The sequence below is a fragment of the Solanum lycopersicum genome, chromosome 2, assembly GCF_036512215.1.
Source record: "Solanum lycopersicum chromosome 2, SLM_r2.1".
In the NCBI taxonomy this organism is placed as follows: Eukaryota; Viridiplantae; Streptophyta; class Magnoliopsida; order Solanales; family Solanaceae; genus Solanum; species Solanum lycopersicum.
The window spans coordinates 59,576,227-59,597,785 of record NC_090801.1 but is presented as its reverse complement, the minus strand read 5'-3'; the positions used below and the strand labels follow the sequence as shown (position 1 = coordinate 59,597,785).

At 32.1% G+C, this 21,559-nt stretch overlaps 2 protein-coding genes and 1 long non-coding RNA gene across 8 annotated transcripts; 1 reads left to right on the top strand and 2 right to left on the bottom strand.

The window, feature by feature from the left end:
* Positions 1 to 682: 682 nt before the first annotated feature.
* Positions 683 to 9,350, bottom strand: LOC101243862 (G-type lectin S-receptor-like serine/threonine-protein kinase At4g03230). Of its 6 annotated transcripts, none has more exons than XM_026029391.2 (9): positions 8,072 to 9,350; positions 7,337 to 7,843; positions 5,839 to 5,997; positions 5,557 to 5,750; positions 5,268 to 5,478; positions 4,200 to 4,437; positions 3,552 to 3,693; positions 2,553 to 2,613; positions 683 to 925 (listed from the first exon to the last, which is right to left on the bottom strand). In XM_026029391.2, the coding sequence occupies exons 1-8, from the start codon at positions 9,348 to 9,350 to the stop codon at positions 2,554 to 2,556; spliced, it is 2,790 nt and encodes a 929-aa protein (XP_025885176.1). In that variant the 3' UTR covers positions 683 to 925; position 2,553. The 6 variants fall into 6 exon arrangements, with proteins under 6 accessions (XP_025885176.1, XP_025885175.1, XP_069149757.1 ...); XM_026029390.2 differs by having other exon boundaries at positions 832 to 938; XM_069293656.1 differs by having other exon boundaries at positions 841 to 938; positions 5,839 to 5,982.
* LOC104645822 (uncharacterized) lies at positions 3,862 to 10,107 on the top strand. The gene is made up of 5 exons (XR_740028.4): positions 3,862 to 4,115; positions 4,322 to 4,494; positions 5,177 to 5,253; positions 7,688 to 7,795; positions 8,032 to 10,107. It is a non-coding gene; the product is annotated as an uncharacterized lncRNA (long non-coding RNA).
* A 994-nt stretch (positions 10,108 to 11,101) lies between these two features.
* Positions 11,102 to 16,812, bottom strand: LOC101262477 (uncharacterized protein At5g65660-like). The gene is made up of 2 exons (XM_004232782.5): positions 15,569 to 16,812; positions 11,102 to 11,529 (listed from the first exon to the last, which is right to left on the bottom strand). Exons 1-2 carry the CDS (start codon positions 15,854 to 15,856, stop codon positions 11,383 to 11,385), a joined length of 435 nt encoding a protein of 144 aa, XP_004232830.1. The 5' UTR covers positions 15,857 to 16,812; the 3' UTR covers positions 11,102 to 11,382.
* Positions 16,813 to 21,559: the final 4,747 nt, after the last annotated feature.

The following is a 21,559-nucleotide window of genomic DNA, read 5'->3' as shown; positions in this document are numbered from 1 at the left end:
ACTTTTGAATTAATAAGATTTATATTTTGCACGTAATGAATGAAAAATAAATAAAATATGTGAATGAATGATTGTTCAATTTGAAGTCGGAATTGGAGCCTGACTTTGCTTGGATTGGAATATTGGATTATGGATTAGTACTCAGTAGTCCCAACCTCACACCTCTGTACCCAACACCACTCATATGGGGTGTTCACATTGATGTAATATATCATAAAAATAATAAATTACGATTGAAATAAAATAAAAATAAAAAGATACTCAGAAAAAAGGTGCAAATATCTTATTTTTTTTAAAGAGATTTAAATATAATACGATAATTTATATTAATCTAGAAGTATCTCTTTTAACTTGTCTCCTTCAAAATATAACACTCAACAATGTCTAATATTAAAAATCCTCGACGAGAACAATTTACTTTACACACAATACGTAGAATGAAAATTCAGATAACCAACTTTTGAAATTGGGCATCGGGCTTAGTTACTTTATTGGTTTGCTACTAGATCGATTTGGATATATAAGTGGGGAGGCTTTGTTGACAAAGCGTCACCAACGAAGGTTCTTGTGGATTTATAAGTAGTTTTTTAAAATTTTTAATTAGAGTTTTCGAGTGAATATAAGTTGTCATTATTGAAAAATTCTTTATTTCTAATATGAGACTTTTTAGCGTGAATTCAGATTTAATCAAACTTTAATGATTATATTTTAGTCCGATTAAAAAAAAGAGAAGAAACAGAGTGGCAACTGTTGTGGGGGGTTAAATTTGGATACAATAATTGGCAACAGACTTTGAATCGAAGAAGATACACATGCCTTTATGGGCTGCGGCTGTCAGCAGCTTCTTCATTTTCTTCACACATTCTCATGTACCTACCTGCTCTTCCTTTATTTTGATTCTTTTGTCTTTATTTTCATCTTTAATCTGCAAAAATACACTATTCAAAACCACTAATTACTAGATGCCGTTTTCACAAAATTTTCAAAAATTGTAGACTAACCAAAAATAGTAATAATTATACAGTTTAAATGTCTATTTATATACATTCAAAGTCAGAGAACATAAATGTTAAGTCGAAGAGGGGTATATTCCGTTTTATAGTGAAAGTTGACAAATGACAGAAAATTGTTGGACTAAATTGATTCTTGTTATTTGACAAGTTGTGTATAAAAAAAAAGGGCAAAGGAAGATGCATGTGATCATCATGAGAGTACTAAAGGGGAATGGAGCAAATAGGTTGTTGGGATTTTAATTTGATAAGATTTGTACATTTATGGCTCTACACAGCTGGTTAGGCTAATGTGAAACTTTGACCAAATCTCTCTACATATACATGGATCTCAATTAAACTGGTTAAAATATATGTATGTATGGGGTTCACAAGACAAGATTAAAAGTACCATATTTATCATAACTACCTTCACTACTTTACACCATACATTGCTAATATTTACCAAGAAATTTTTGTCATATGAATAATAAATGCTCGAAGAATAATAAGGGTGTTTGGGTTTTAGCTAGCAAAATGTAAATGAAAAAAAAAAAAAAAAGTTGAAGGAGCCAATTTTATTGAGAAAATGAAAAGTCGTTGAAAAGTCATTTCTCCTATATTGGTAGAAGAAAGGAAATTATTGTCATTATATTAGAAAACACTTCTTTTACTTCTTAAAGAGTTAAAGAAGAAAGTGCCCCTCGTGCCGTCGTTGCTTGACCTCGGCCTCGGCTTCGGCTTCAGATTTGGTGCAACGAAATTTATTTGAAATTCGCATGAAACAGTAATAAAGATTTGAAGGGACCTGTTCCTTCCGAAAAGTATTTGCTTGAACAAATATGTTTCTTGCTGAAAATAACTATAAAAAGGAGTCTTTTTTGTTTTTCACTTACTGAATTTTTTTTACTGTTCTTGCGTTCTCTGAAGTTAGTCGTTTTTCACTTACTGGAAATTTTTCTACTGTTTTTGCGTTCGATGAAGTTAAGCTACTTCTTTAACAGGTTAATCCGTTTTATCTTGGGAGAAATTGATCTACAACCTCGAGTACATTGAGAGGATTAAATTTCTTAAGGAAGCAGAGTAATTTCTGTGAACTCGGATTTACAATATTCTGTCTTTTTCATATATTTGCTGTCTCTATATTTTTTGACTAACCTGAATAGAGAAGATAACAACAAGTTGTTGATTCACGCTAGTCTTGTTGGATGCAGATTTTGTTTGGTCCATCCTATTAGTATGATCCGTTTGAAAATAAACATCTTCAAAAATACATAATATTATTTCTTGGCTGTATATATTAGAAGTTTAAAACGAAGAGGGAAAATCCCGTTCATAGCCGTTATTGTATAGTACTTGGACTATATATACAGTGGTCCATATTTATTTTTTTGGTGCTATTTATTTATGGATATATAGCTCCTGAAAAAAACGTTACTATAATTTGTCAATTTGTTGTTAGCTATTTCATCATATTATATTTTAGATTCCCCAGTATATATTACCCATATACTTTGGCACACAAATGTTATATTTCAGCCCATACTTATGAAGTTGACTTACCCTATATATATAGGACCATTTCTGTGTTTGAATATTCAATTTTCATGTCTTTTGTTGCAACCTGCAGTTTTAAAATTGAGATACAGTATGGGTGTCAATTTTGTGCCATGATTTTAATTTGTACTTATTCTACTTGCAACTTTCATGATAAAACATGAGAAAAAAGACAAATAAATTATTTTTACTTTATTACCATAGTAAATAATTTCAAAAGTTTAATAAATATATAGAGATAAAAGAAAATCAATGCTGAGAATTACTATAAAAGCACAGAGCTATATAAACATCAACATGTCTGCTTCAATGGTGTGTTCCATACAAGAGAATAGTCGACCGTAGTACTGCTAACCCTATCCTATTAGTACTATATTTATATGCTTGTGATTCTAAATTGTATATATATATATTCGAGATATTTACACATGAAGTTCTTCTCGAGTGTTCGAGTGCCCTTGCATTCCCTCTCCTCTACCTAGATCCGCCTACTTATAATTACAACAAATAGTGTCATTCTATATATGCATATCGAAAATAATTAATTGACTATTATCTATCGGCCTTGCATATCAGTGATGGTCAACTCATTTTTAGAGCCAGTGAATGAATCATAATAATAATTATTATGATTATAAGAAGAGGAAGAAGATGTGCTTGCTCCTATTGTGTAATTTTTCCTTGTGACATAAGCTGGTTGATTAGGTCTTGGAAGAGCCATGCTTTCACTTCCAAGCATAATTATCACATTTGACATAATTGGTCTATCACCTGGATCTTCTTGCACACATAAAAGGGCTATGTTTATGCACTTTACTACTTCAATTTCATTGAATGTATCCACTAGACTTTGATCCATTATCTCCATTGCCTTATTTTCTATCCATAGTTTCCAAGCCTGTAATTATATTTAATTTTCGACTCATCAACGATCCCCATTATTCATATAAATTGGTATGTTTAAGGCTACATGTTCTAAAATAGAGAAAGTATTTTGGTACTTACATGACCCAAGAGGTTTGAGTCTTCAAGAACATCCAAGTTTTTGGTTCCACTAATGATTTCCAGTACAACCACACCAAAAGCAAAAACATCAGACTTGATTGAAAAAAGTCCTTCCAATGCATATTCTGGTGCAAGATAGCCGCTGTATATCACAAGGCAAGATATAATCTCAATTAAACGAATAAATTATCTTAAAATTAATTATCTTAGATAACATATCAATCATGTATATGAGATAGAAATGTCTAAGACGTATGAATACAGAATATACAAAATCAAATATATATTCATAATAGCTACTCTAACATTTAGTCTTTATTCACCGTATAATTTTCTCGACCCATGATAATAACACGTGAAGGACGTGTTAAAATATAATCAAATAATAAAAATTAAATTGTAGACGATGGTTACTTGATACTAGAGGGAAACAATATCATGCCGGTAATTAAGATCCATCTAGCTCCGGTGACACGGTCAATGAAGAGTTCCTGATCGGAGATTTGAGAGGGGCTAGTTCATGAAATAAGGCTGCTCGTAGGGTTTCTGATTCTCTATAAACAGGTGATTGTACTTGTAATTTCATAAGCTTTTTGGCGATTTTATATTATGCAGAAAGTTAAACTGAAAGAGTATATATATACTTACTAAGTTCCGGCGACCTTTTGCGTCTTAGCATCAATATTTCTGCCTTCAACATTCCTGGCCAAGCCAAAATCTGATATTTTGGCATTCATCTCTTCGTCTAATAGAATATTGCTCGTTTTTAGATCTCTATGAATGATACGTAATCTGGAGTCGTGGTGTAGATAAAGAAGTCCACGAGCAATGCCCAATATAATTTTGAAGCGGATATTCCAATCCAACAATGGGTGTACGCTATGATCTTGCAAAACAAGTTTGTAGAAATCACAGCATTAGCAAAAACCGAAAACAATTGAAGGTACACTATATAGCAGCTTTTTAGAAATCAAATACTTTTGCCTACCATATGTTTGATAATTGTCTCAAGAGAACTATCCTAGAAGAAGCTCATCAAGTCAAAATTGAATTCACATTGTGTCCTAAGAAACTCGATAACTTCTAGTATCCGAGGTATTTTGATTATTTTTTTCTCAGGATAAAACAGATAAAGCACCCGGGTACAGTCAACTCAAAGTCGTTTGGTTGGGAACAAGTTATCCTGTAATTAATTATCCCTTGACATGTTATTCCACCAAGTATATGAGATAACTTATCCCATCACTAAGGTGTAAATTGTGGGATAAATAATCCAAGGACTGTCTAATACCTCCAATTAAATCATCACTAAGGTGTAAATTGTGGGATAAATAATCCAAGGACTGTCTAATACCTCCAATTAAATATAGGATAACAGAAATTAAGCATTCTAATTTTTAAGCTTTTGTTACTACATTCTTGCATTGTTTCACCATTGACGAATGTTCCCCATGATAAGAAAATCTTTCCACACCAAAAGGAAATTCCCAGCAATAGTTTTCGGGTACTCGTTTTCTGTTTCCAATATAATAATGACCCCCAACAAAGCAAAGTTTTTGTTCAACAAGGGTGAAGAGGTGGTTTTGTTTAAATGATTATTGACCCTTATATCTTTATGTTGACAGGTATAATGAAATTAGAGCTTTACTGAACCAACTGGAGAGATTCTATAATGGAGGGGAGCCAAGTTCTCAGAAGAAAAGTAAGTAGACTCACTAAATATATGGGTGTCTAAGCTTTTGTTGGGCATATGTTCATATAATAAGATCTTTTCGTTCTCCTCGATGCAGTAGCCCAAAAGTCTCACTAGATTTCTGTGTTGGAGTTTGGCAATTAACATTACTTCATTTTTAAATTCTTCAGCACCTTGACTAGAATGACTTGACAACCTCTTAACTGCCATTTCTTGTCCTTGAGGGAACTTACCCTGTACAATATTAGATGTAGTTAGCAAGATAAAAATAAAAATGGTACAAATAAACAATGTACATGTGAGAACCACCACCTTGTAAACAGGGCCAAATCCACCTTGACCAAGCCTGTTTGCGTCTGAGAAGTTGTCAGTAGCGACTAGTATGCTTTCCAAGTTGAAAAATGGGAGATCTATCCGTTTCTTATCATCTTCCGTTACCAAATATTTAGATGAACCTCCACACTCGGACAAATACTCTATCCCATTCCCCAAACTTATTTTCTTGGCTTCTCATTACATAAAGTAAGTTCAAAATTAGCAGAAAATTCATAATGTATATCATACATATATATAAAAGCTTGTGCTATTTGTTACCTTTCCTTCTTGCCACCTTTTTTCTATGGTAAATTACATAGCAAATGGTTATAGTTCCAGCAGCTAGACTGACAGAAATAATCAGGACTTTGAGATTCAAGGATGTTGCCTTCTCTCCACTCCATCCTCTTTGTCCTGCATGCTCTGAACCAAACGAAACTGAAACTTGCTTAGGTGAATAAAATGGAGAATACAACTAAAAGGATTAGCGGGTGGAGATCCACACCTTGTTAGGTATGCAAACAAAGTTCCCCACTGATGGTTGAAAGGGAAAAGAAGCTACATATAAGGTGTGATTGTACTATTCATGGTGTGAGATCTTCTGTGAAAAATTCTACATGCATGGCCCAAAGCGGACAATATCACATCATGTTAAGCGTGTGTTTGGGTTGTTTTATCCCAACAACTCGTATCAAAGACAATGCCTTGGCTGGACGAGTATGGAGATGGCAGAGTGATGGCGTTAGACCCGCCTTAGTGTCTTTTCCCATCTATAGGGAGATTTTCTACCTTTACCTGTAGCTTTGAAGGTGCACACAAAAGAAGCCAGTAGTTTGGTGGCTGTGAATACTCGGTTGATGAGAGTGATACACAATTAATCTCAAAGTTAACCATGAATACTCAATTGAGAGGGAGATTGAGTGTGTGTGAACAAAGTCCCACGTGAAAGTAGAGAAGAAAAGAAAGGTACATGAATTGTTGGATACTCTTAATAGTGTGGGGCCTTTTGGACAATACTACACGATGTTCAGATTAACTTTGGGTTGTTCTTGCCAACAACTAATATAGAGTCAATGGTTATGCGAGATGAGTATAAATATGGTGGAGTGGTGGCATGGGGCACGACTCAATGCCTTTGCATGTCTATGTGCCGATTTACTACCTTTACCCATAGTTGTGGAAATGCATACACAAACAATAAGTCAGTGGGCTTCAGTGGCCATAAATACTATATTGATATGGGTGAGCCCATAAGGTGATGATTCATGTGAAACTTAGTTTGAAGTGGAGATGATTGGGTGTGCGAACAAAGTCTCACCTTAGTAGCTGAAAAAGGAAAAATAAGACATATAAGGTGTAGTGGTGGTGTGAGACCTTTCGAGAAAAATCAGGCGGGTTTGGCTATGTGGACATATCACACAATGTTAAGAGTATCTTTGGACTGTTGCCAACAATATGTTGAGCTTTTAATGAATTAAAAATAGACATAGCTACTGAAAATAACTTAACAGTGGCATCTATTCAAGGTAAATGATGACCTTTATATAGACATCCAAGACCATGTACGTTGCAGACTTGCATCATACTTTCCTGTTAACGTAACAACCCACTAACCATAAAACTAGAGAAATTTCTGCTGACTACTAGGCACTAAGAATAATAGTGTCACTGCATGCTAAAGACCAGGTAAAGATTAGACTAACAACTAAAGACTCTATAGACTTGTAGTCAAGCATGAATTATAAAACGAGGAGCTGGAGTTAGTCTTGTAACATACCTCTGGTACAATTTAATGCTAAATCATCCCATTTGTAGTATTTATTACATAGACACCTTCTCTGACCTTGTCCCTCCCTGATGTTGCAACTTGAAGTTGGCCAATCCCCACAATCTGCAGAAGTTTTGCATGTAGGTTCTGGTGGTGGTTTCCACATGATGTGTATTCCATTTCTTAATCCACCAGGACTGAGGTTTTGTGATTTTCCTTCATCACACCGGTCTATACGATGAAAGGGCAATGACTGATTGAGCCATAAAATTTGAGTTTTGGTATCACATGAATTACCAGCATTTTCTGCACGCACTTGTATTACGAATGTTCTGTTTTCCTTATTTATGTCAATGACAGGATATGAGCCCTTCAGTGTCCGGAAATGTACTTCTCCAGTTAAATCATCACAAGAGAAACTATAATACAAAGGATCCCCACAATTTGGTTGACTGCTCAATGGATAAGGTATAATGTTTGAGCCGCAAGGCTTGCAATTTCTCCTTGTTATTGCTCCTGCAAAATGATATTTATGGATATTCTTGTCATGAACCTCAATTATCCATGTCTTGACATTATAGAATAATTGGCATAGGAAGGCCCGTTTGGATAAAAAATATATGTACCCGACTACATAGTTTGTCCAATGAAGAAAAATCTCTACTTGTCTAAAATTGATACTGATCTTATATTATTTTTATAAGGTATGGCCTGCAAAGTTAGACAGATTGTGAAAGGAAGTACCAATATCAGTAACTGTTACACGGACAGAGAGATTGTGGCCACCAGTATAGTTCTCCTGAAGATTGTTGAGATCTTTCGTCCAAATCTGGCAACTAGGTACAGTTTCCATGCTAGAAGTGTCTCTCTCTGCTATAGGTTGTTCAAAGTATGAATATGCTAGGCACTTACAGTTTCTTAGACACCCTTTTCTGCAATCTTCTTCGCTTTTAGCCTCCACATACGGCATGTCTGGCTCCTCAAATTTCATTAAGTGCAAATTTAAGAATGTGTCGAATTCTGACTTCTTGTTGCAAATACTAACTGACTTTCTTGAACAACCATCAGTATAAGTCCCAACCGTCCATTCATCTGGAGAAATAGGGTCAAATCCTGGCAAACACTTGCACCGAGACATAAGCCCACTGTTGCAAATTCCAAAGTTCCCACAAATGTCCTGCACCTCGCATGGACCTTGTGGTTCTGACCACATCTGAAACCACCCTCGACTCTCGCTAAACCAGCCATATAATTGTATTTCCCCTGAGGAATTCATTACGAGCCTAGTGTAATTAAAGTCTGACGCCAAAGTATTAGTGTTATCACTGAAATTGTTTAACATTGACACCACCAAGGATGGAAGTTCACTGAAACTAAAGGGTTTGGCATAAGCAGGTGGAGCAGAGCCTTTCCAGCGAAGGGTTGTATCTTGGAATAGTATGGTGTACTCAAATTTTCTTCCTGTACTTTGCTGAAACGTGTAATTTCCAGTGCTGGGATCCTTTTTTGTATCACTCCAAGCACTCAACTTGAATGCATTGTTCATGTTCATACCAGGAAGGAAAGTGTCAGTGGGGTTGTTAAAACTTTGCCACAATCTCTTCCCTGACAAATCATCAATTAAAACCAAATTTCCTGAGTCATAGAGCTTTGCTGTACGCTTAAAAGAAGATGCACTAACAAGTCCTGTTGAAAAATAAGAGTTGCTTGTTGAATCCAACACTTTGAGATTACCATCAACATCAATGTCAATAGCCAAAATTTCTCCTGATATGGGAATTGGTTTGTCCCTATTGGCAACCCACACAATAGTTTCTGGACTCTCCTGGTACCATATGCCAACATAATTTCTTATTTCTCCATCTTTAGATCGTTTGTTGAAGAGTCCCAGCTCGAATATCTGTCCAGCTGACACTAGAGTTTTCCTTTTGTTTGATAATATGTTCCTTGAAGTTATCATGTCCCTAGAATCACATTTGAAGTACAGCAAGAATACAAACAACAAGACACTAGTAGACTTCATGTTGCTAGCTCATAAAAACAATGGCTATGGAGTATTGGTATTCAGATTTGAATTAACAACTCTCTGGTGCTTGCACTTCCGTAAGGATTTTGCTCAAACTGGGACCAATTATTCAGTATAATTCCAGCCCTTTTTGTTTTCAAATGACTAGGATAACAAGTAAGTTTCGTAAATGACATTCCATCCTAAATGGACTAAGATTATATGTAAATACTACTCTATTAGTTACAATATTTCTACTTACCAAACACTAGAAAAAAGGTTACTAAATAGTTTTCTTTACCAATCTCACCCTTAGTCTTCTTTCTTTTCAATCTAAACTTTGGATTCCCTTAAATCCCTTGGTACTAAATGGTAGTACTAGGGACTTTTTTTTTTTTTGTTTTCTTTCTCCTCCCCGGTCCCATAATTGTTTCCTCCAAGTAGTTACGCGTCTTGGTCGTCTTTACTTTTGAAAAATAAATATTTAAATTTTTTCTTGATTATATTGAAAGTCAAAAATAAAAACGAATGGAGAGAATTAATTGAAAGAGAATACACAAGAATCCAACCGCCCCTCAACATTTTTGGACCAGTCACTCCCCGATGGCTTGTGCTTTTCATAATCATTAACTCTGACAATTCTCAAAATAGCAAGTATAGTCTATTATTGCTTTCTTTTGATTTGATCAAATTGAGTAGTTATTATGTATTTATTTTAGAATTTTATCGGATATGTTATTGATTTTAGTTATGGAAATTTTGATAAATATTTTAATTTTATTTCCTTTAATTATATTGATACGACACTAACTAAAACCTATATAGAGTAACTTTTTGGTATTTAAATTTAAATTATAAAATATTGAGTTAGATCTAATCCAATTTAGCTTTAAAGATTTGTTAAATTTATATTCAACAAATAAAATAACACATAAATTAAGACAAAGAAAGAATATTATGTGTCGAACACCCTTCCACTAGTTAGTATGTTGACTTCTCAAATTTTAAATCCCATTATTAAAAATCCTAGTTCAGCTATGTTTTTGAATGGATGTTTAGTTTTGATTTGAGGAGGATTCAAAATTTAATGGTAGTTTAATTTTTCTTGTGACGGTTACTAATTTATTATTGACGGAGGATTAATCTTCATATCAAACGATAGTGTGTAACACGCAATGTATGGGTTAAACAATTGTCGATAGTTTAAAATCTTATTTTTCCACCAAATTAATTTTAGATCCCTCATCAATCACTTTAAAAGATATAATTGTCGAAAATATTGACCCATCAACTAATTTCAACACCCTGAGATTGATATTTTCGATCGTTCCTTTACTCCAAGTATAATAGAGTATGTGTGTATATATTGTATAAGAACCGTATATGAATAATTTTGGATGGCTACTTATGTCCTTGCCCCATTTTGTACTTCATATGAAATTTGGATGCTGGCCCGTTAGCCCAATCCATATGCAAAAAAATTGTCAATGATAGTACTTTTTGTATAATTTTTGAATATATAAAGTATTTTTTGTTTAAAATATCAAATTAATATAATCTAATTTAACTTTAAAAATAAGTCAAATTGACATCACAAATATAAGTGAACAGAGAGTATACTTTATAAGAGTCATTGTTCTAGTTTGAAGAAGGTATAGCTCTCGTCTCAGCTTTTTCTTTGAAATTGGAAAATTTGGAGTAGGTTTTGTGAGAATTAGCAGTTGACTAGGTTTGAATTCAAGAGGATACATGCTTATAATACCATGATGTATCTTGGAAGACCAATTTTGAATTATTTCAATGTTGGAGAATGGAACATATTGACAACATAGACAAGCTAAAACCTCTTTAGCTATTTCTTTACTTAAAGCTTTGGGTACAAAAAAAAAAGAGAGAGAGATAACCAGCTGAGAAAATTCTATGTACATAACCCAAAATCCCAACTGGGAAACTCAAAATATATGCTCAGGTTACCCTTTCATAATTCCATAAAACTGGCACTTGCGATGTTTGCACAATCAAGTTAAAAATAGCTAGGAGTTGTTGGAGTTTATGACACAGGGTGTATAGGATTCTGCTGATGGGAAGGCCATGGATTGCGTTCCGGTTGACAAGGTACAGGAGCAGGATGAGCTATAAAAGTTGGAATGTCATTTCCTGGCATCAAGACTGAAACTTCTTTGGCATTTGTAGATACCTGAAACAATGAAATGTTTTCATGATCTTCACAGAAAATTCAATACAAAGCAATAAATATTGACAGATAAAAGACTTGTTATCGACTCTCTTGTATCTTTCTATTGACAGATATCTAAAACTGAGAGTTTTTAAGATTTCCCCACTCTTTAGTTATGATATCCAAGAGGGACTAGGTGTTTGATCTTGTAGGAACTCAAAGAGATGAACATCCAAGTCTTTCGAAGGATTATCGATACACCAACCAAACAATGTACCATAGATGTTTTTCTTGCTTTATTGGGCACTAAAACACACAATAATTGTAGGCCAACCTAACTCTTGAGCATCACTATGTGTGATAATACATTATGTTACCTTCTGACTCACTTTAGCTTTCTATATTTAATTTCCTCAAGGTTAATTGTACATGTTCATCTATGATTCCTTTACATTTCACATTATGTTTGGTTGGTGGAATCCAGGCTGAATGCTTTATTTTATGGGGGATAAATATAGGTACCAATGAGTGCCTTCCAGCACATAAAATATAAAGGTCAACTCAGTTTCTCAAGGGAAAAATCTTTTTCCACTCATACTAGTATAACTTTTTTTCAAGTGAAATGAAAGTTAAAAACACTATTTCAACTTCAAAAAGATTATGTTTCCGAATTTCAATCAGTTCTGCAACCAAACGCCTACTTAGTATCTAAACTTGAAGCAGGTTAAGCATATTAAGTATGTTTGTGCATCTGTAAGAAGTATTAGCAGGGACTAAGAAGATTAATCATTTTAAGAGCTGTAATATTCCATACAAAAAGGCGCCAGGACAAAGAGAAAGGGGACGAAAGTCCAAGTAAAGGAAAAACTTCGAGGATGCCTTATAAATTGATTTCATACTAGGAGAAAAGGTTGGAAAAATATCATTGTAGAGATGATTAAGGTCCCTAAGCAAAGAAGCAAGTTAATTGAAAGTGTTGACTTTAAGCATAAAAAAAAGACTTTACTACAATGAACTTTAAGTTATGACAGCAAAAGGAAGCTATTTGTTTATAGTTACATGTAATACAGGATGGACAGAAGCTATACTAATTCCTCCTGTCTATAACTGACGGCGGTACCGGAAACGGGTGAACTGGACCGATAAGTTTCGGAGCCGGAACTGTGAGAACCGGGACTGGACCGGTAAACCGGTAAATTATTTCATGTTCCGTCCCGGTCCGGAAGGGAACCGGTAGTAGACCGGACCGGACCGGTAACCAGGACGGACTGTTATTAAAAAAAAAAAATTATTTAAAACTTGAAGATTTAATTTTTTTAATTGAATATTTTTTTAATTATAATAATTAAAAAATTAAAAATTTAAATTTCAAACTTTAAAAGTTAAAAAATTTTAAATTTTCAAACTTTTAAAGTTTGAAATTTAACTACCGGTTTTTGTATTATCGGAGGATGTAAAGTTACACATTTTTTACACGCTCTGATGCACTTTTTTTATCCTTTCCTTTTTGAACAATATTTTTACCGAAATTCATATTAAAATATTAAAGGTGAGGTTATATATAATAAGAAAAATGTAATGCAAATAATATCAAAAAATAAATAAATAATTATTTTAATATAAATGAAATTTAAATTTTTAATTATTATAATAAAAATTATATTCAATTAAAAAATTTAAATCTTTACGTTTAAATAATTTTATTTTCTTTTAATAACGGTCCATCCCGCTTACAGGTCCGGTCCCATATACTACCGGTTCCCTTCCGGATCGGGACAGAATACAAAATAATTTACCGGTTTACCGGTCTGGTGCAGTCCCAGTTGTCATGATACCGGTTCCGTCCCGGTTCTGAAACTTACCGATCCAATTTACCCGATTCCAGTACCACCGCCAGTCATATTGTTGTCAACTGCCAGATTCTAACTTGTGATGTGAGTCTAACCCACACATCATAAGAGGTGTGGCCTTACTACTAGACCAAAGCTTTGAGGCCAAAACAACCTATATTGCTCCGATATAGTTATAGTTTTAATCAATTTAGATATTTAGAGGTAAATAGTAGTCTAGACACATACTTTATGATCAAGGGTGTGTTTGGTACGAAAGGATAATGTCTTTTTTGAAAAACATGAGTTTTTTGCTTATTTTTTTGTGTTCATTAAATAAACAAGAAATATTATCCCAAAACATTAGATTATTCCATTAGATTATTGTTTTATATAATCTAGACAAATATGATCAAAGGTGGAGAGGGAGATAGGGTATGTTGACAATTGGGGTGGGGTTGAATAGGTGTTGGATGACCAGGAGGATACAAATAATGCAGAATGTCACTCGTGAAACTTGTATTTCCTTACTTCCACTAGGGAAATTAAACCGTTCACCTTATTTTTAAGGAAATAGCTTTTCCTAGAAATTGGAAAAGCATTTTTCGAAAAAAAATTTCCTCCATACCGAACACAACCTAAGACTGCTAAATGAGCAAAAGCCCCTCAAAATATATAATATAAATTGGATAATACTAAACAAGAAAAAACAAAGATTTTCTCAGGGTTGGCAAGCTGTCTCCACTCCAGGAGTATTCCATGGAGGACATCATTAACATTGGTGGTGACTGGTGATGGGATATATTAATGGAGGTGATGAGCAAGGAGTGGGGGCAAAGACTTAATATACAACAAAAGAAAACAACAACTAGGCATAAAGTCCCCAGATCTTATTAAAGGGGACCAACTGAAAAGCTAACTGGCCATTCTTCAAACACAAAATTAATGTGAGTGTTTTCTTGTGTATCACAATATGAAGAATATGCACATGCAAATGTATAGTTTTATAATTCATAGACTTCTTAAAAAAGTGTTTATCCTCTTTTTTAGTTCCACAACTTGGGTTTCTGCTGTAAAGTAGTAGCAACTTTATCTTTTTTAGATGACACTCGTGTTTAGGTCAGTTTTCACGCATCTCGACTAATTCCACGTGTACGAGGTAACTCTATCCACTAAGGCTAGGACGGATGGGAAGAATCAAGTATGTTATTCCACATTTATGTCACTAAGCCTGATCTTTCGGGGTGGTCCAGTGATTTGAGTTTGGGACTTCCATGTTGAAGGTATCAAGTTAGAAACCCCTTGCCAGCGAAAGCAAGGGGTTTGCCTTATGGGTCAAGCTAGCCTGGTGCGGGTTACCTCTTCTATGTGGTTTACGGAGCTATTGCGTAGGAGTGAGATTTTACCCTATACGCACCCAAAAGGATAACGGGTGCGGGTTTCCCTTTTCGTAAAAAAAAATTTAATGTCACTAAGCCTCTGAAATGCTCTCACTGGCACAAATCTTGGAGAAAATGAGTAGAGATTTATGAAATGAGAATTTTATTCTACTGTTTCTGCAAAAATAATGGGATATTTACCTTAGCCCATCCCCCACCCCACTCCAAAACATGAGAATTTGAAAAGGTGAGAAAAAGAGATGGAATATTTTAATAATAAAATAAAAAGGGAAATAAAGGGAAGAAACTATTATTCTAGTTACTGAAAATGGCACAGAGGTATATTAATTATAGTGGAATTTAATCAGTGTAAAGAAACCTGTTTGACAATTTCTTAGATGGGACACATTTCATTCTAAAAACAGCAGCACGAATCAAAGATTGCAACACTAACATATATTCTGCAAAGCACAGAGAAATATTAAAACCTATATGACTAAAGAATAAATACATTGACACATATGTTATATATAAATAATTTATCTTTCTTAGAAACAAAAAAGCAAAATACTAAGAACTCATGTAAAGTCCAAACATCAAATTCTTGTTCATCATTTCCTAACCTAATTCACTATTAACATTAGCTACAATATAAAAGATCAAAAACCCCAATGGTCAATGTACAATAATAATAATGTAACTGACACTCCATTTCAATTTATTTATTTTACTTTTCTTTTTTCATTTAAAAAAAATATATCATTTACCCTTTAATTCTAACCTTGAAACGGCAAAATTAAAGATACTTTGATACACATAAAATAACTTAAATTCAAAACCAGAAACACTTACTTTAGGTGTAGGGTATCCAAGTTTGTGTTTGAACCCTAACTGAGACTCAATGTCAGCATGCCGGCGGTGACCACCGGAGGGATTCAATTCCGGCGGTGAAGGTGGTCTGAGGAACCTCTCAAAGATAGCCATGATAAGGAACATAGAGATTAGAATAGCAGTGGCAACAAAACCAAAAGAAACAGCATTAACAGAGTTATCAAAATGAGTCCAATGATCATCTTTTGTTAAGTACATTGGTGAACCAGTAGGTGATGGTGGCCAACCCCAACCCTCTTCTTCTGCCATTTTTTTCTTCAAAACCCCACAAATCAAGAACTGCTAAAAATGCCAACTTTACACCAACATAAGACAGAAAAAAACAAGAACTTGAGAATACAGAGTTTATTCAAAACCCAACAAACCAAGAACTGCTAAAAATGCAAACTTTTCACAAACACAAGGGGAAAAAAAAAACAAGAACCTGAGAATACAGAGTTTATCCAAAACCCCACAAACCAAGAACTGCTAAAAATGCAAACTTTTCACAAACATAAGAAAGAAAAACAACAACAACTTGGGAATAAAGAGTTTTTTTCAAAACCCCACAAACCAAGAACTCCTAAAAATGCAAACTTTATACCAACATATAAGAATTAAGAAAAGAAAAACAAGAACTTTGGACTAGAGAGGCTTTTCAATATTTTGACACCATTAAAAAGAGAGAGAAAACATGAAGATGGGTTGATTTTGAAATAAAGGAAGGAGCTTTGGAATTTGGTCAGAGATGAGGTGAGTGAGGGCCTCTCTACTGAAATGGTGCAGCAGCAGCAGGAAGACTGAGGTCTGAGAGGGGTTTTCTGTCTTTATCCTCAGCTCTGTTTTAAGTGTACACACAAGTTTGGAAATATCAAATTTGATAGTTGAAATGGACATATCAGTCTAGCTCCTCTCATGGCATATATTGGAATCATCTTGTATTACTGCCTTTTCATGGGAAATAGTTTTCAATTTTGTTTCGAGTTTAATTAAAGCCATTTTTGTTTTCGTACTTTTCCAACTTAAATTATTTATCGTGATTCTTAGACGAAATTATCGCATTATATATCATTATGTCAAAATCTCACATTATTTATCACTAAATATACAACCAAAAGAACATATATCTTCTTACATAAATAAGGTTAAAGATAATCAAAATTTCTCATAATTAACAAATAGAATTTTAGACAATACAGAGGCAAAATATAAAATTTAAACTTCATAAATTCAAAGCTTGGAATTCTATCATGATTAATTGTTTACTTTGTTTTTGAAAATATCTATTTGTACTTGTTAAACATATATACATATATAAAATCTAATTCAAAAGTCATGTAACTATTAAGTTTGAATAAATTCATGTAAAATATGTCAGTTGTCAACCTATATTTTACTGTAATCAATTTATCTTTTTACATCCCATTGGCAAGTAGTATGACATTTTAGAAGGTTTCTTTAGTTTGAAAAGAACCCTTAAGTTATTATTATTCTGGTAGCCTCTTTTGTTTGTCTAAAACAGGAAAAAGTGAAAAAAGAAAGAAGCAAGTTTTGTAAAGTAACTGGAGCAGCTCTAAAAGAATTATATAAAAAAAAATAGAGATATATATTATTGTCAACTAAACAGCTGTGTATGCTTAATCATTTTTGTTTTACCTAGTATGACTTAATAATTACTTTTGCTCTATTTGAGTGTTTCTTATTTATGTCAGCATTAGTAAATGTTGGTTTGTGTAGCCATGGACGGATCTAAGATGTTCATTCGAATCTATTCGACTAAAATTTACGACAATACATATAAAACAATTTTGTTTTTATGTATATGTATGAATTGTATCTCCTAATCACAAAACTAGAGATTGGTTTTTAAGTGATTTAGGAGTTTCAAGTCCAAACATGTTTTTCTGTTAGCGGCTTTAACTATAACCTCAATTCTATTTATTTATCTGAAAAATATATCGTTCTAGCAAATGCTTCTAGCTTAATACTTCTGTATTGTTCCTATCACGATTACACATAGTGAAAATTCTGAATCAGTCAGTACAATTAACGGAAAAGTAGAGTACAACATACAAATATCAGGCCCATTGAAATAAAAATAAGTTTGAAGTTTCACTTTATTGGTGGATGCAAATTACATGAGCATGCACTAATAGTAAGATGGGCCCTGGCTGCTCTAATATATAACATTTGGGCCCAGCCCAATAACTCTTGTGCTTCTGTCTAACTTGGAATAGCCACTTGTCTTGTCCTTCTTTTATGTCAAAAAATCTCACTATTCCTCTAGCAACTTGATGATACTTTTCAAATAAAAAATAAAAAATTATTAAGTATTTAAAAAGTTGGTTGTATATGCAGCCTAATTTTTATTTTTTTTTCCTTTTTTAGGGTATGGCTAGACTCAATAATTGTAGATGAAAAGGTAGTAGAACAAGAGAAATCTATTTATGTGACTAGAACAAATTTTATACAGTTTTATTTTAAAAAAATGTATTATTAAATCATAAATTATAAGTTCATTCTTAATTATTATTTTTTTATGTATAATGAAGATGTAGTAGTATTCCAATATGACAAATACAAAATAGAGGTTGTTTATGTATAGACTATAGTACTACATGTATATCAAGAGTTTAGCTAATATCCATTGTTGATTTTTGATAAAAGATAATCTTCTCTTATTTTAAAATAACAAATCTCTCTTCGAAGATATTTTAAATGACTATAATTAAAATATATTTTTATACACTGTCAATTATTATAGTCGATATAAAATTAAAATTTTAAAATATGAACAAGTTAATCTAAACACCACAATCACATATTTTAATCACAAAATCTCATATATCAAGAAGACATGTTAGTGGTCCATTATTGTTAAAAAAAAACAAAAGCTTTCTCCTTTACTCCCCTTTTGAATTTTCCACTACAAGAAGATGACTTGTCTCTTTGACCTCATTAATAATAATATATAGCCAAGACAAATTTCTAAATTTCATACTTTGTGAATTTTCAAAAATATTTGGTTTTATGTATGATTGATTTTTTTCATTTCTATTTCAATGTTGGACATATCTAAGTGCTAGATATCATTTTCACTAATCCTTTTTTTTTTTTTTCATTTTTCTAAGCCTCTTATCCAAAGTTGTTACACAGAGAGATGTGCACAAAAAGTTAAATTTCTTTTTTGTTAACTCACATCAATAGACTCAAAAAAAGTTGGAGAGTGAAATGTTAGATCAAGGGGACCAGCTCTTAATTAAGTGAAATCAATATCACTGAAAAAGTTGTTTCACAATTATAATAAAAAATAATAATATGACGTCCTTCTTTAGAATATATTGACAATAATAATAATATTAAAAATGAAGATATCAAAATGGAGGTGAGAGTGGTTATCATATTTGACAGATAAAATAAGAAAAACGAGATTAAAATGTTAATTTAAATATGTGAGATAAAGATATCTAAATATGAACAAGACGAAATAATATATATAAGAGATGATTAGACATGGTACGATACAATGCGTTAACTTTGGCTTATATTTTTTTTACGTAATCATCTCTGTGGTCCCCTGATAAGTTTTGAATCATACACGTCAGCAAAGTAGCTCCAGGTCATCATGCCGACGTGGAATTAAGTGTACATTGTGTGCCATACTGAAAAATAGGAAGAAGGGCAAATTAGTCAAAGTAAAAATATTCTTTGTATCAAATCGTAGGGGCTCTTAAAATTGTCGGACTGTTCATGTTTCCACCAACAAAATGGACGTTGCGATTTACTCGTTTAGCGTGAAAGATAAAAATAAATAATTTATAGATAAAATTTTACTATTTTTGTTTAAAGGGATCGATTGAATTCAATGACACAAGGCTGACTCCGCCTATGTATACATTGAGAGATAAGTTATTCCATAATAACTATCGCAGGATAATTTATTCTATAATAACCAATCTAAGGTATATATATATACTTTAGTTCTTGAATGACACTGATATTTTAAAAATATGATCGAAGACACCTGTATAATTTGTCATTTTTTCCTTTTTAATTTTATTATTAATTTGTTTAATATTATAAAAAATAATTTTAAATTTTTTACATTATATATTAAAAATTATAAAATGTTTTATATTATATATTTAAATTATAAAATTTAAAATATTTTCAAACTACGATTTGTTTATTTAACAGTAGTAAAATAGGAGGGTAAATGAGTGGAAATAAAATGGATAGCGCATGCGGTAAGAACACACGTGAGATGGCGTATGGCAGTAGACAAAATAAAGTTTTACGTGCGCTTTTACTGATTAGGATGTGGTCAAACATGCATGCATATGCTCCTCATGACCAAATTACTTTTACTTCACCGTTCATTTTTATTCGTCATATTTAAATTTATTACTCTTTCTTTACAAAAAAAAATGATTTGATTTAATTTGAACAGAGTATAAATATATAACGAATATTTTTGAATCTTGTGCTTTTAAATTAAATTTAGATTAAATGTACAAAATTATCTTGTGGCCTTAAATATGCCACGTGAAAAATCAAAATTAAAATATACCAAAAAAATAATATTTGAACAGACTAAAAAAGGAAAGAATCATTCATTTTTAAACGGATAGAGTAATATATATAAAGAAAAATAATACCTAATATAGTTATGTTATCTAGTTATTTTTACTAATAGGAGTGTTATTGCTATAATATGAAAAATGATTCATGAAATAATTATTAATGTTAAGAGTACACATGAAAAAAAGTTGTTTTTCTTGATATGTGAAAAATGATTTTAAAAAAAATTACTTTAAAATAATAAATAAGTAAAAGAAAAAAAAGATATAGAGTAAAACTCGATCCTTGCATTTATACATCTACTCGTTTTAGTGTCTACAAAAAAAAGTAAATAGATTAAGAAACTAATACTATATTTATGATTGTTGGAGAAATGTTCTTTTGAAAAACAATCCAAAAATATCGTTGCCAATTGAAGTTTGGAGAAACAGAAGAGAGAATCGGGAATAACGTTTATAAATTCTAAAAATACTCTGTCACTAATGAAATTTGAATTCTTCATCTCAAAAACACAACGTAAAAAGCTTATCAAGTAAATTATAATAATTATGAACCTTGCTAATAACTCATTTTAATTATTAAGTTTATTTACAATTAAGAAATCATATACAACATTTCAGAATTTTTTATAATCTGAACACATATGATCTAAAGTAGAAGTAATTAATAGTCTGCCAATGCATTATTCCTATCTCGAAATTTTTAATTTTTTTTATTTTTTATGAGACATGATTTTAAAAAGAATTTTTTATTGACATGTCAAACATTAGGGACAAATTTGTCCCTTGGTATCCTGGCAATTGGTCATTTGGATTGGCCAACTCAAATTTCTCAGTCTTTTATATTCTTTTAATAAAATTAGATTTTATTTTTGTTGCTTTTTTTCAGTCAAGATTGCAACTCTTTGGATGCTATAATATTTATTAAAGTAATAAAGTTAGTCACTGTTTGAATCTCCTTTTGATCCTTCTAGTCTAGCCCCATATGTATGTCGGATCAATCATGCATCCTCTTAATATTAGTGAAATTTATTACTCGGTTAATACTAAATGTTCAGAAAATTTAGTATTAATTTAATTAGAAATTTAAAAAATTCATGATATTTTTAAATTTTAAAATATACTAATTTTCAAAATATTTTTTAATTACTATAAATTATTAAAAAGTTAAAATCATAAAAATATTTAAAAAGACAAAATATTATTCTGGCCCATTCTAAAAAAGGATTTTCCTTATTACTTCTCTGTCTGAAAATAAATGTTACATTAATAGAAGTATGTCCAAATTAAGAAATTAATAAACACATGCACACTCTTTTTATCCTTAATTGTTTGTACATTTTTAGGGTAATCTTTACCTATAGCAATTATAAAAATTTATATTTATATGCTA

Coding starts and splice junctions, on each gene's coding strand:
- LOC101262477 (XM_004232782.5), bottom strand. CDS start 15,856: ATGGCAGAAGAAGAGGGTTGGGGTTGGCCACCATCACCTACTGGTTCA. Junction 11,530..15,568: donor TTGGATACCCTACACCTAAA/GTAAGTGTTTCT, acceptor TCATTGTTTCAG/GTATCTACAAATGCCAAAGA.
- LOC101243862 (XM_026029389.2), bottom strand. CDS start 9,350: ATGAAGTCTACTAGTGTCTTGTTGTTTGTATTCTTGCTGTACTTCAAA. Junction 5,479..5,556: donor GATTTGGCCCTGTTTACAAG/GTGGTGGTTCTC, acceptor AATATTGTACAG/GGTAAGTTCCCTCAAGGACA. Junction 3,445..3,551: donor ACTCAAACCTCTTGGGTCAT/GTAAGTACCAAA, acceptor ATATAATTACAG/GCTTGGAAACTATGGATAGA.